Source organism: Mycteria americana, chromosome 31 (genome assembly GCF_035582795.1).
Source record: "Mycteria americana isolate JAX WOST 10 ecotype Jacksonville Zoo and Gardens chromosome 31, USCA_MyAme_1.0, whole genome shotgun sequence".
Classification (NCBI taxonomy): Eukaryota; Metazoa; Chordata; class Aves; order Ciconiiformes; family Ciconiidae; genus Mycteria; species Mycteria americana.
This window is the reverse complement of record NC_134395.1, coordinates 63,199-78,396: the sequence shown is the minus strand read 5'-3', so window position 1 is coordinate 78,396 and position 15,198 is coordinate 63,199. Positions and strand designations below refer to the sequence as shown.

General features: G+C 51.8%; 1 gene segment (V, D, J or C); it reads left to right on the top strand.

Moving 5' to 3' along the window:
• Window positions 1-10,464: 10,464 nt before the first annotated feature.
• LOC142421516 (immunoglobulin heavy variable 3-23-like) lies at window positions 10,465-11,830 on the top strand. The segment is given in 4 exon segments: window positions 10,465-10,539; window positions 10,842-10,926; window positions 11,341-11,412; window positions 11,508-11,830. Coding segments are annotated over 4 exon segments (555 nt in total).
• Window positions 11,831-15,198: the final 3,368 nt, after the last annotated feature.

Below are 15,198 nucleotides of genomic sequence, written 5' to 3'. Positions count from 1 at the left end.
GTGCACCGTGCGAGGGTCTCATCCTCCATGCAAAGGGTGCTTGGGTGCCCAGAAAAGGATCTGGGCTCCATGCTAAGGATCTCATCCTCCGTCCAAGGGTGCTTGGGTGCCCTGCAAAGGATCAGGGTTCCATGCAAAGGGCACTTGGGTGCCCTGCAAAGGCGCTTGGGTGCCCTGCAAGGGTCTGGGCTCCTTGACAGGCTCTTGTGCACCGTGCGAGGGTCTCATCCTCCGTGCAAAGGGTGCTGGGGTGCCCAGAAAAGGATCTGGGCTCCATGCTAAGGATCTCATCCTCCGTGCAAGGGCGCTTGGGTGCCCTGCAAAGGATCTGAGGTCCATGCAAAGGGCACTTGGGTGCCCTGCAAAGGCGCTTGGGTGCCCTGCAAGGGTCTGGGCTCCTTGACAGGCTCTTGTGCACCGTGCGAGGGTCTCATCCTCCATGCAAAGGGTGCTTGGGTGCCCAGAAAAGGATCTGGGCTCCATGCTAAGGATCTCATCCTCCGTCCAAGGGTGCTTGGGTGCCCTGCAAAGGATCTGGGCTCCATGCAAAGGGCACTTGGGTGCTTTGCAAGAGTCTCGGCCCCATGCAAGGGGCACTTGGGTGCCCTGCAAGGGTCTGGGCTCCTTGACAGGCTCTTGCGCACCGTGCGAGGGTCTCATCCTCCGTGCAAAGGGTGCTTGGGTGCCCCGCAAAGGGTGTGGGCACCATGCAAGGGTGCTTGGGTGCCCTGCAAAGGACCTGGGGTCCATGCAAAGGGCACTTGGGTGCTTTGCAAGGGTCTGGGCTCCATGCAAGGGGCACTTGGGTGCCCTGCAAAGGGTCTGGGGTCCCTAACAGGCTCTTGCGCACCGTGCGAGGGTCTCATCCTCCGTGCAAGGGGTGCTTGGGTGCCCCGCAAAGGGTCTGGGCACCGTGCAAGGGTGCTTGGGTGCCCTGCAAAGGATCAGGGTTCCATGCAAAGGGCACTTGGGTGCCCTGCAAAGGCGCTTGGGTGCCCTGCAAGGGTCTGGGCTCCTTGACAGGCTCTTGTGCACCGTGCGAGGGTCTCATCCTCCATCCAAAGGTTGCTTGGGTGCCCAGAAAAGGGTCTGGGCTCCGTGCAAAGGGTCTCGTCCTCTGTGCAAGGGTGCTTGGGTGCCCTGCAAAGGACCTGGGGTCCATGCAAAGGGCACTTGGGTGCTTTGCAAGAGTCTCGGCTCCTTGACAGGCTCTTGCGCACCGTGCGAGGGTCTCATCCTCCATGCAAAGGGTGCTTGGGTGCCCAGAAAAGGGTCTGGGCTCCATGCTAAGGATCTCATCCTCCATGCAAGGGCGCTTGGGTGCCCTGCAAAGGATCTGGGTTCCATGCAAAGGGCACTTGGGTGCTTTGCAAGGGTCTCGGCTCCTTGACAGGCTCTTGTGCACCGTGCGAGGGTCTCATCCTCCGTGCAAAGGGTGCTTGGGTGCCCAGAAAAGGGTCTGGGCTCCATGCTAAGGATCTCATCCTCCATGCAAGGGCGCTTGGGTGCCCTGCAAAGGATCTGGGGTCCATGCAAAGGGCACTTGGGTGCTTTGCAAGGGTCTCGGCTCCTTGACAGGCTCTTGTGCACCGTGCGAGGGTCTCATCCTCCATGCAAAGGGTGCTTGGGTGCCCAGAAAAGGATCTGGGCTCCATGCTAAGGATCTCATCCTCCGTCCAAGGGTGCTTGGGTGCCCTGCAAAGGACCTGGGGTCCATGCAAAGGGCACTTGGGTGCTTTGCAAGGGTCTGGGCTCCATGCAAGGGGCACTTGGGTGCTTTGCAAGGATCTGGGCTCCATGCAAGGGGCACTTGGGTGCCCTGTAAAGGCGCTTGGGTGCTTTGCAAGAGTCTTGGCTCCTTGACAGGCTCTTGTGCACCATGCGAGGGTCTCATCCTCCATCCAAAGGGTGCTTGGGTGCCCAGAAAAGGGTCTGGGCTCCGTGCAAAGGGTCTCGTCCCCTGTGCAAGGGTGCTTGGGTGCCCTGCAAAGGGATCTGGGGTCCATGCAAAGGGCACTTGGGTGCTTTTCAAGGGTCTCAGCTCCTTGACAGGCTCTTGCGCACCGTGCGAGGGTCTCATCCTCCATGCAAGGGGTGCTTGGGTGCCCCGCAAAGGGTCTGGGCACCGTGCAAGGGTGCTTGGGTGCCCTGCAAAGGACCTGGGGTCCATGCAAAGGGCACTTGGGTGCCCTGCAAAGGCGCTTGGGTGCCCTGCAAGGGTCTGGGCTCCTTGACAGGCTCTTGCGCACCGTGCGAGGGTCTCATCCTCCATCCAAAGGTTGCTTGGGTGCCCAGAAAAGGGTCTGGGCTCCGTGCAAAGGGTCTCGTCCTCTGTGCAAGGGTGCTTGGGTGCCCTGCAAAGGATCTGGGGTCCATGCAAAGGGCACTTGGGTGCTTTGCAAGGGTCTCGGCTCCTTGACAGGCTCTTGCGCACCGTGCGAGGGTCTCATCCTCCATGCAAAGGGTGCTTGGGTGCCCAGAAAAGGGTCTGGGCTCCATGCTAAGGATCTCATCTTCCGTGCAAGGGCGCTTGGGTGCCCTGCAAAGGATCTGGGGTCCATGCAAAAGGCACTTGGGTGCTATGCAAAGGGTCCGGGCTCCATGCGAGGGGCACTTGGGTGCCCTGTAAAGGCTCTTGGGCACCTTGCAGGGGTCTGGGCTCCACGCAATAGATCTTGAGCACCATGCAAAGTGTCTGGGCTGCGAGCAAAGCCCGGCTGCACCGGCTGCAGCTGCTCAAGCGCAGCAAAGAGGGCTGAGAGCTGCCAAGCATCGCTGCCTTCCGCCTCCCCGCGGGACAAGCGGTTAACGCCGGGTTTTTTGCCAACCGCAGACAGCGTCGGCGCCACCGTGAGCAGCTTTCGCGCAGTAGTAGGTGGCCGTGTCTTCGGCCTTGAGGTTGTTCATCTGCAGCGTGACCGTGCTCTGGGAGTTGTCCCTCGAGATGGTGAAGCGCCCTTTGACCGCCGACGCGTAGTACGTGCTACCACCGCTGCTAATAGCTGCGACGTACTCGAGCCCCTTCCCGGGCGCCTGTCGCACCCACTCCATGCCGTAGCTGCTGAGGGTGAAGCCGGAGGCCTTGCAGACGAGGGTCAGGGACCCCCCGGGTTTCTGGAGGCCCCCTCCGGACTCGACCAGCTGCACGGCCGCCCGCAGCCCTGCGGAAGGAGGAAGGACAGAATTGAGTCGCCCGCTCCCGCCATCGCCCCCCCATATCCGCGCCCGGGGAGGGGGTCAGCGGGGCTGGGTCCTACCTGGCAGGGCTGCGAGGAGGAGGAGGAAGGTGGAGGCCAAGTGGATACCCATGGCGGAGAGGAGGAGGGTGGGGGACACTGGGGATGTGCCACCATGGTGGGACCAGGGGGTTTTAAAGGCGCCGGGTGCCGGGGATTTGCATGGGAGGGGTCCGCCCCCGCCCCTCTGGCCTGCCTGGTGTTTTAATTGCAAATCTCTGCTGGGTGCTCGTTAGTGGTGGGGATTTGAATTCTTTAATTGCAAGCTCTGCTGGGCACCCGTACCACTTGTTTACGCCGAATTATTTAATTGCAGCGTCTCTGGGGAATTCATCGCAGATGTACGCTGAATTATTTAATTGCAATGTCTCTAGGGAATTCATCGCAGATGTACGCTGAATTATTTAATTGCAATGTCTCTGGGGAATTCATCGCAGATGTACGCCGAATTATTTAATTGCAATGTCTCTAGGGAATTCATTGCAGATGTACGCTGAATTATTTAATTGCAGCGTCTCTGGGGAATTCATCGCAGATGTACGCTGAATTATTTAATTACAATGTCTCTGGGGAATTCATCGCAGATGTACGCTGAATTATTTAATTGCAGCGTCTCTGGGGAATTCATCGCAGATGTACGTTGAGTTATTTACTTGCAAGCTCTGCAGTGCCCTTATCACAGATGTACACCGAATTGTTTAATTGCCATCTCTGCAGTGCACCCTTGTATTTTTTTTTAGACCGAATTATTTAATTGCAAGGTCTGCGGTGCACCCTTATATCTTTTTTATACTGAATTATTTAATCGCAAGCTCTGCAGTGCACCCTTACACTGAATTATTTAATTGCAAGCTCTGCAGTGCACCCTTATATCTTTTTTATACTGAATTATTTAATTGCAAGCTCTGCAATGCCCTTATCATGGATGTACACTAAATTAATTAATCGCAAGCTCTGCAGTGCACCTTTATATCTTTTTTAGAGCGAATTATTTAATTGCAAGCTCTGCAGTGCCCTTATCACGGATGTACACTAAATTAATTAATCGCAAGCTCTGCAGTGCACCCTTACACTGAATTATTTACACTGAATTATTTAATTGCAAGCTCTGCAGTGCCCTTATCACAGATTTACACTAAATTAATTAATCGCAAGCTCTGCAGTGCACCCTTATATCTTTTTTAGAGCGAATTATTTAATTGCAAGCTCTGTGGTGCACCCTTACATTTTATTTACACTGAATTATTTACACTGAATTATTTAATTGCAAGCTCTGCAGTGCCCTTATCACAGATTTACACTAAATTAATTAATCGCAAGCTCTGCAGTGCACCCGTACATTTTATTTACACTGAATTATTTAATTGCAAGCTCTGTAGCGTGCCCTTATCACAGATTTACACTGAATTAATTAATCGCAAGCTCTGCAGTGCACCCTTATATCTTTTTTATACTGAATTATTTAATTGCAAGCTCTGCAGTGCACCCTTACACTGAATTATTTACACTGAATTAATTAATTGCAAGCTCTGCAGTGCCCTTATCACGGATGCACACTAAATTAATTAATCGCAATCTCTGCAGTGCACCCTTATATCTTTTTTATACTGAATTATTTAATTGCAAGCTCTGCAGTGCACCCTTACACTGAATTATTTAATTGCAAGCTCTGCAGTGCCCTTATCATGGATGTACACTAAATTAATTAAATCGCAAGCTCTGCAGTGCACCCTTATATCTTTTTTATACTGAATTATTTAATCGCAAGCTCTGCAGTGCACCCTTATATCTTTTTTATACTGAATTATTTATTCGCAAGCTCTGTGGTTCACCCTGATATCTTATTTACACTGAATTAATTAATTGCAAGCTCTGCAGTGCCCTTATCACAGATTTACACTAAATCAATTAATCGCAAGCTCTGCAGTGCACCCTTATATCTTTTTTATATCAAATTATTTAATTGCAAGCTCTGCAGTGCACCCTTGCATTTTATTTACACTGAATTATTTACACTGAATTATTTAATTGCAAGCTCTGCAATGCCCTTATCACGGATGCACACTAAATTAATTAATCGCAATCTCTGCAGTGCACCCTTATACCTTTTTTATACTGAATTATTTAATTGCAAGCTCTGCCGTGCCCTCATCATTTCTGTACACTGAATTATTTACACTGAATTAATTAATTGCAAGCTCTGCAGTGCCCTTATCACAGATTTACACTAAATTAATTAAATCGCAAGCTCTGCAGTGCACCCTTATATCTTTTTTAGAGCGAATTATTTAATTGCAAGCTCTGTGGTGCACCCTTACATTTTATTTACACTGAATTATTTACACTGAATTATTTAATTGCAAGCTCTGCAGTGCCCTTATCACACATTTACACTAAATTAATTAATCGCAAGCTCTGCAGTGCACCCTTACACTGAATTATTTACACTGAATTAATTAATTGCAAGCTCTGCAGTGCCCTTATCACAGATTTACACTAAATTAATTAATCGCAAGCTCTGCAGTGCACCCTTATACCTTTTTTATACTGAATTATTTAATTGCAAGCTCTGCCGTGCCCTCATCATTTCTGTACACTGAATTATTTACACTGAATTATTTAATTGCAAGCTCTGCAGTGCCCTTATCATGGATGTACACTAAATCAATTAATCGCAAGCTCTGCAGTGCACCCCTATATCTTTTTTATACTGAATTATTTAATCGCAAGCTCTGCAGCGCACCCGTACATTTTATTTACACTGAATTATTTAATTGCAAGCTCTGTAGCGTGCCCTTATCACAGATTTACACTAAATTAATTAATTGCAAGCTCTGCAGTGCACCCTTATACCTTTTTTATACTGAATTATTTAATCGCAAGCTCTGTGGTTCACCCTGATATCTTATTTACACTGAATTAATTAATTGCAAGCTCTGCAGTGCCCTTATCACGGATGCACACTAAATTAATTAATCGCAATCTCTGCAGTGCACCCTTATATCTTTTTTATACTGAATTATTTAATTGCAAGCTCTGCCGTGCCCTCATCATTTCTGTACACTGAATTATTTACACTGAATTAATTAATTGCAAGCTCTGCAGTGCCCTTATCACAGATTTACACTAAATTAATTAATCGCAAGCTCTGCAGTGCACCCTTATATCTTTTTTATACTGAATTATTTAATCGCAAGCTCTGTGGTGCACCCTTATATCTTATTTACACTGAATTAATTAATTGCAAGCACTGCAGTGCCCTTATCACAGATTTACACTAAATTAATTAATCGCAAGCTCTGCAGTGCACCCTTACATTTTATTTACACTGAATTATTTAATTGCAAGCTCTGCAGTACCCTTATCACAGATTTACACTAAATTAATTAATCGCAAGCTCTGCAGTGCACCCTTATACCTTTTTTATACTGAATTATTTAATCGCAAGCTCTGTGGTGCACCCTGATATCTTATTTACACTGAATTATTTAATTGCAAGCTCTGCAGTGCCCTTATCACGGATGTACGCTGAATTAATTAATTGCAAACTCCCCAGTGCACCCCTTTGTCTTCTTTGCACTGATTTATTTAATTGCCGTCTCTGCAGCGCCCTTATCACTTATTTACACTGAATTATTTAATTGCAAGCCCCGCAGCACCTTCATCACTTATTTGCACTGAATTATTTAATCGATTTGCACCGAATTATTTAATTGTCACTTCTGCAGTGCCCTTATCACTGCTGTACATGGAATTATTTAATTGCAATCTTTGCAGTCTGTCCCTACCACTTCTTGCCACCGAATTATTTAATCTCAAGCTCTGCAAGGAGCTTTTAGGACTTATTTACACTGATTTGTTTAATTGCAAGCTCTGTAGCGTGCCCTTATCACAGATTTACACTAAATTAATTAATCGCAAGCTCCGTAGCGTGCCCTTGGATCTTATTTATACCGAATTCTTTAACTGCAATCCCTGCAGCCCCCTCGCCGGTTTTTGTACATCGAATTCTTTATTTACAGTCCCTGCAGTAACTTTAGCGTTTATTTACACTGATTAATTTAATTGCAAGCTCTGCAGCACCCTGATCACTTGTTTCCACTGATTTATTTAATTGCCCTCTCTGCCGAGCCCTTTTCATCGATTTACACTGATTAATTTAATTGCAAGCTCTGCCGAGCCCTAACCCCTTATTTACACTGAATTATTTAATTGCAACCTCTGCAGAGCCCTTATCATTTATTTGCACTGGATTATTTAATTGCCAGCTCTGCAGAGCCCTTATCATTTATTTGCACTGGATTATTTAATTGCCAGCTCTGCAGAGCCCTTATCATTTATTTGCACTGAATTATTTAATTGCCAGCTCTGCAGAGCCCTTATAATTTATTTGCACTGGATTAATTAATTGCCAGCTCTGCAGAGCCTTTATCATTTATTTGCACTGAATTATTTAATTGCAACCTCTGCAGAGCCCTTATCATTTATTTGCACTGAATTATTTAATTGCCAGCTCTGCAGAGCCCTTATCATTTATTTGCACTGATTAATTTAATTGCCAGCTCTGCAGAGCCCTTATCATTTATTTGCACTGGATTATTTAATTGCCAGCTCTGCAGAGCCCTTATCATTTATTTGCACTGGATTATTTAATTGCCAGCTCTGCAGAGCCCTTATCATTTATTTGCACTGGATTAATTTAATTGCAGCCTCTGCAGAGCCCTTATCATTTATTTGTACAGATTAATTAATTGCCAGCCCTGCAGAGCCCTCATCATTTATTTACACTGAATTATTTAATTGCCAGCTCTGCAGAGCCCTTATCATTTATTTGCACTGGATTATTTAATTGCCAGCTCTGCAGAGCCCTTATCATTTATTTGCACTGAATTATTTAATTGCCAGCTCTGCAGAGCCCTTATCATTTATTTGCACTGGATTATTTAATTGCAACCTCTGCAGAGCCCTTATCATTTATTTGCACTGGATTAATTAATTGCCAGCTCTGCAGCGCCCTGGGGAATTATTTACACTGATTAATTTAATTGCAGGCTCTGCAGCACCCTAACCCCTTATTTACACTGAATTATTTAATTGCAACTTCTGCAGAGCCTTTATCATTTATTTGCACTGATTAATTTAATTGCCAGCTCTGCAGAGCCCTTATCATTTATTTGCACTGGATTATTTAATTGCCAGCTCTGCAGAGCCCTTATCATTTATTTGCACTGATTAATTTAATTGCCAGCTCTGCAGAGCCCTTATCATTTATTTGCACTGGATTATTTAATTGCCAGCTCTGCAGAGCCCTTATCATTTATTTGCACTGATTAATTTAATTGCAGCCTCTGCAGAGCCCTTATCATTTATTTACACTGAATTATTTAATTGCCAGCTCTGCAGAGCCCTTATCATTTATTTGCACTGGATTAATTTAATTGCAGCCTCTGCAGAGCCCTTATCATTTATTTGTACAGATTAATTAATTGCCAGCCCTGCAGAGCCCTCATCATTTATTTGCACTGGATTATTTAATTGCAATCTCTTCCCGGCACTCATTAATTCTTCGGGCTTAATTATTTAATTGCCCTCCCTGCGGTGCCTTCATCGCTTGTCTGGGTCGAATTCTGTAATGGCCACCTGTGCAGCGCCCTCATCACTGACGTCATCGGTATTGTTTTGGGGTAGGAAGCCCGGAAATGAGTATTTCGGTTGCTCCCTGCTCTCCCCCACTACTGTAACCCCTCCCCGGCCCTGGTGCAAGGATTTTGGGGGAAGTTCCTGGGATTTGGGGGTGCAGGGTGGGGATTTCAGGGCTCGGAGGAAGGATTTGGGGCAGATGGTGGGATTTGGGGGTGCAGGGTGGGGATTTCAGGGCTCAGAGCAAGGATTTGGGGATTTGAGGGTGCAGGGCTGGGATTTTAGGGCTCAGAGCAAGGATTTGGGGCAGATGGTGGGATTTGGGGGTGCAGGGCAGGGATTTCAGTGCTCCAAGCAAGGATTTGGGGGAAATGGTGGGATTTGGGGGTGCAGGGCAGGGATTTCAGTGCTCCAAGCAAGGATTTAGGGGAAATGGTGGGATTTGGGGGTGCAGGGTGTGGATTTCAGGGCTCTGAGCAAGGATTTGGGGAAGATGGTGGGATTTGGGGTGCAGGGCAGGGATTTCAGTGCTCCAAGCAAGGATTTGGGGGAAATGGTGGGATTTGGGGGTGCAGGGCATGGATTTCTGGGCTCAGAGCAAGGATTTGGGGAAGATGGTGGGATTTGGGGGTTCAGGGTGGGGATTTCAGGGCTCCGAGCAAGGATTTGGGGAAGATGGTGGGATTTGGGGGTGCAGGGCAGGGATTTCAGGGCTCGGAGGAAGGATTTGGGGAAGATGGTGGGATTTGGGGGTGCAGGGCGGGGATTTCACTGCTCCGAGCAAGGATTTGGGGAAGATGGTGGGATTTGGGGGTGCAGGGCGGGGATTTCACTGCTCCGAGCAAGGATTTGGGGAAGATGGTGGGATTTGGGGGTGCAGGGCGGGGATTTCAGGGCTCTGAGCAAGGATTTGGGGAAGATGGTGGGATTTGGGGGTGCAGGGCAGGGATTTCAGGGCTCTGAGCAAAGATTTGGGGAAGTTGATGGGATTTGGGGGTGCAGGGTGGGGATTTCAGTGCTCAGAGCAAGGATTTGGGGAAGATGTTGGGATTTGGGGGTGCAGGGCGGGGATTTCAGAGTTCTGAGCAAGGATTTGGGGGAAATGGTGGGATTTGGGGGTGCAGGGCGGGGATTTCAGGGCTCTGTGGAAGGATTTGGGAAGATGGTGGGATTTGGGGGTGCAGGGTGGGGATTTCAGGGCTCCGAGCAAGGATTTGGGGAAGATGGTGGGATTTGGGGGTGCAGGGCGTGGATTTCAGGGCTCGGAGGACGGATTTGGGGAAGATGGTGGGATTTGGGGGTGCAGGGTGGGGATTTCAGGGCTCTGAGCAAGGATTTGGGGAAGATGGTGCGATTTGGGGGTGCAGGGCAGGGATTTCAGTGCTCCAAGCAAGGATTTGGGGGAAATGGTGGGATTTGGGGGTGCAGGGTGGGGATTTCTGGGCTCCAAGCAAGGATTTGGGGAAGATGGTGGGATTTGGGGTGCAGGGCAGGAATTTCAGGGCTCTGAGCAAGGATTTGGGGAAGATGGTGGGATTTGGGGGTGCAGGGTGGGGATTTCAGGGCTCAGAGCAAGGATTTGGGGAAGATGGTGGGATTTGGGATGCAGTACAGGGATGTCTGGGCTCAGGACAGGTTTCTGGGTTCAGAGGAAGGATTTTGGGTAGGTTCTGCTTGTCTGTTGCACTGCGGACATGCTGGAGCTCCTGGAGATGAAGCCAGAGCCCTTGTAGAGGAGGCACAGGGGAGAGATTTGGGGCAAAACACAAGGATCTGAGCTCCATAAAGGTTTTTGTGCTTGGTGCAAGGGTCCGGACGTGCTACAACACCTGGGTCTCTGTGCCAGGATTTCATGAAGATGTTGGGATATGGGGACAGGGTGCCAGGGTTGGTACCACCACCACCAGCACATTTCGCGCAGTAGTAGGTGGCCGTGTCGTGGGCCCTGAGGCTGTTCATCTGCAGCGTGACCGTGCTCTGGGAGTCGTCCCTCGAGATGGTGAAGCGCCCTTGCACCGCCGGCGCGTAGTCTGTGCTACTACCACCGCTGGTAATACGTGCGACGTACTCGAGCCCCTTCCCGGGCGCCTGTCTTGCCCAAACCATGCTGTAGCTGCTGAGGGTGAAGCCGGAGCCCTTGCAGAGGAGGCGCAGGGACCCCCCGGGTGTCTGGAGGCCCCCTCCGGACTCGACCAGCTGCTCGGCCGCCCGCAGCCCTGGGCAGGGGGCACAAGGGGAGACCCCCCAGGTCCCTCTGTTCCTTGCTGCAGGCTGGCACCAGTGTTGGGATAGCAAAGCTGGGGTGCTGGGGGGTCTGGGCACAGGAAGGGCTCTGGGCTCGTTTCAGAGGTCCAGGTTCGGGGCAGAGGTCCAGGCTCACTGCAAGGGCTTGGGGCTCAAAGCAAAGGGTTTTGACCACAGTGCGGGGGTCCAGGCTGGGTGCAAGGGTCTGGGATCAGGGCAGGGGTGTTAGGAAGATGCTGGGAATGGGGAAAGACCCCCTCCACCTTCCTCCTCCTCCTCGCAGCCCTGCCAGGTAGGACCCAGCCCCGCTGACCCCCTCCCCGGGCGCGGATATGGGGGGCGATGGCGGGAGCGGGCGACTCAATTCTGTCCTTCCTCCTTCCGCAGGGCTGTGGGCGGCCGTGCAGCTGGTCGAGTCCGGAGGGGGCCTCCAGAAACCCGGGGGGTCCCTGACCCTCCTCTGCAAGGGCTCCGGCTTCTCCTTCAGCAGCTACAGCATGGAGTGGGTGCGACAGGCACCCGGGAAGGGGCTCGAGTTCGTCGCAAGTATTTACAGCAGTGGTAGCACAAACTACGCGCCGGCGGTGCAAGGGCGCTTCACCATCTCGAGGGACAACTCCCAGAGCACGGTCACGCTGCAGATGAACAGCCTCAAGGCCGAAGACACGGGCACCTACTACTGTGCGAAAGATTCTTATGATGGTTTTTAGCTGGGAAAAATTTCCCCGTCGGCGATGCCCGGCAGCCCCCAGCCCTCTGTGCCGCGCTGGGACGGCTCCAGCCGGTTCATCTGCCTGCCCCAGCCTGCAGCCCAGCACCCAGCCCCAAGGTCCCTGCAGCGTGTCCCAGCATCGCAGCAGCTTCCCAAACCCCTGCACCCAGTGGTTTGGGGCAAGTGGTCAGGATTTGGGGCAAACGGTCGAGGTTTGGGGCAAAAGGTCAATATACAGTGCAAAATCAGCTGGGATTAGGGGCAAATTGTCGAGTTTTGGGGCAAAAACAGTCGAGATTTGGGACAAATGGTTGAGGTTAGGGCAAATGGTTGAGGTTTGGGGCAAAAGTAGTTGAGATTTGGGGCAGATAGTCAAGGTTTGGGGCAAAAAGTGTTGACATTTGGGGCAACCGGTTGAGATTTGTGGCAAAAATGGTCAAGATGTGGGGCAACCACTTGAGGTTTAGGGCAAATGGTCGAGATTTGAGGCAAAATGTGTTGACATTTGGGGCAACCAGTCAAGATTTGGGGCAAAAATGGTCAAGATGTGGGGCAATCACTTGAGCTTTAGGGCAAATGGTCCAGATGTGGGGCAATTGCTTAAGGTTTGAGGCAAAAATGGTTGAGATGCAGGCAAACAGTCAATATTTGGGGCAAAACTGGCTGAGATTAGGGGCAAATGGTTGAGGTTTGGGGCAAATACCGTCGAGGTTTGGGGCAAGTGGTCAAGTTTTCAGAGAAAACCGGTCGAGGTTTGGGTCAAATGGTTGAGTTTCGGGGCAAATGGTTGATGTTTGTGCAAAAACGGTCAAGATTTGCTTCAAACGGTCTCGGTTTGGGGCAAAAACGGATTGGGGCAGATGGTCGAAGTTTGGGGTACAACTGCCTGGGATTTGGGGCAAACAGTTGTGCCTTGGGGCAAACGGTCGAGTTTTGGGGCAAAACCAGTTGAGGTTTGGGACAAATTATTGAGGTCTGGGCAAATGGTTGAGGTTTGGGGAAAAAGCAGTCGAGATTTGGGGCAAATAGTCAATGTTTGAGGCAAAAAGTGTTGACATTTGGGGCAACCGGTTGAGATTTGGGGCAAAAATGGTCAAGATGTGGGGCAACCACTTGAGGTTTGGGGCAAATGGTCGAGATTTGGGGCAATCGCTTGAGGTTTGAGGCAAAAGTGGCCGAGATTTCAGGGCTCGGAGTAAGGATTTGGGGAAGATGGTGGAATTTGGGGGTGCAGGGCGTGGATTTCAGGGTTCGGAGGAAGGATTTGGGGCAGATGCCGGGATTTGGGATGCAGTACAGGGATGTCTGGGCTCAGGACAGGTTTCTGGGTTCAGAGGAAGGATTTTGGGAAGGTTCTGCTTGTCTGTTGCACTGCGGACATGCTGGAGCTCCTGGAGATGAAGCCAGAGCCCTTGTAGAGGAGGCACAGGGGAGAGATTTGGGGCAAAACACAAGGATCTGAGCTCCATAAAGGTTTTTGTGCTTGGTGCAAGGGTCCGGACGTGCTACAACACCTGGGTCTTTGGGCAAGGGTTTCATGAAGATGTTGGGATATGGGGACAGGGTGCCGGGGTTGGTACCACCAGCAGCAGCTTTTGCGCAGTAGTAGGTGGCCGTGTCGTGGGCCCTGAGGCTGTTCATCTGCAGCGTGACCGTGCTCTGGGAGTCATCCCTCGCGATGGTGAAGCGCCCTTGCACCGCCGGCGCGTAGCCTGTGTATCTACCAGTGCTGCCAATAGCTGCGACGAACTCGAGCCCCTTGCCGGGCGCCTGTCGCATCCATCCCATGCCGTAGCTGCTGAAGCTGAAGCCGGAGCCCTTGCAGGACACAGATAGGACAGGGATTAGTGCTCGGAGCAGGGTTTGGGCTGGGTGCAGGGCTTTGGGGTCAGGGCAAGGGATTTAGGCACCGTGCAGGGCTTTGGGGTCCCTGGCACGGAGCAGGCAGGGTGCAGGGATGGGGGCTGGGTGCCCGGGGCAGGGGGTCTGGCATCAGGGCAGGGATTTGGGCTCGGTGCAAGGGTCTGGGTGCGCTGCAAGGGTCCGTGCTTGGGGCAAGGGATTGCGGAAGGTGCTGGGATGTCGGGATGCCGGGCAGGGTCATCCCAAAGGGTTTCCTGAAGATGTGCGGATGCTGGAAGAGAGAGCAGGGATGTGTGAGCACAGGGCAAGGGGCTGGGCTTGGGGCCAGCGTCTGGGCTCAGGGTGGGACTTTGGGCTCGGCGCAAGGGTCCGGGCTGGCCACCAGGCTTTGGGCTTGGGGCCAGGGTGTGGGCTCAGTGCAAAGGTGTCAGGAAGCTGCTGGGAAGTGGGGGAAGGGCACAGGGAGGTTTGGGCTGGCTGCAAGGGGTCTGGGCTGGGTGCAAAGCATCCAGGTTCGGTGCTGGGCTCCGGGCTCAGGACAGGCAGATGCACCGGCTGCAGCTGTGCCAGCGCGGCACAGGGGGCTGGGGGCTGCCGGGCATCGCTGCCTCCGCGGGGACACCGCTCGCCTGCGGTTTTCCTGCCCAGACACGGGGTCGGAGCCAGCAGCAGCACCAGCACCACCATGAGCATGTTTTGCGCAGTAGTAGGTGGCCGTGTCGTGGGCCCTGAGGCTGTTCATCTGCAGCGTGAGCGTGCTCTGGGAGTCGTCCCTCGAGATGGTGAAGCGCCCTTTGACCGCTGATGCGTAGCCTGCGCTACTACCACTGCTACTAATAACTGCGACGTACTCGAGCCCCTTCCCAGGCGCCTGTCGCACCCAGCTCATGTCGGTGTTGCTGAAGGTGAAGCCGGAGGCCTTGCAGAGGAAGCGCAGGGACCCCCCGGGTGTCTGGAGGCCCCCTCCGGACCCTTCCACCCAGCCCAGAGCCCTGCTCCCAACCCCCATCCTTGCCCCAAACCTCGACCATTTGCCCCGAGCCCAGAATCCTTGCACCCAGTCTGGACCCTTGTAGCCAGCCTGGCCCCCTGCATGGTGCCCAAATCCTGCGCCGTGCACAAACCCAACACCCGCTTTCGTTTCTGGATGCCTTGTGCAGCCCTGCCCCGAGCCTGGGCTGGGGGCAAGGACCCTGGTTGAGGGTAGGGGTCCACGCAGGGTGCAAACGTCCAGGTTGGGTGCAAGGGTCTGTGCTTGAAGCAGAGGTTTTGGGAAGAAGCTGGGAATTGGGGGAACAGCGCAGCGATTTTTGGGCGTGGGGTGAAGGGTCTTGGCTGGGTGCCACAGGGCTGCAGGAGGATGCTGAGATGCCAGGACACAGCGCAGGGATGTTGCTCCCAGCAGCACCAGCACCACCACCAGCATGTTTCGCGCAGTAGTAGGTGGCCGTGTCGTGGGCCCTGAGGCTGTTCATCTGCAGCGTGACCGTGCTCTGGGAGTTG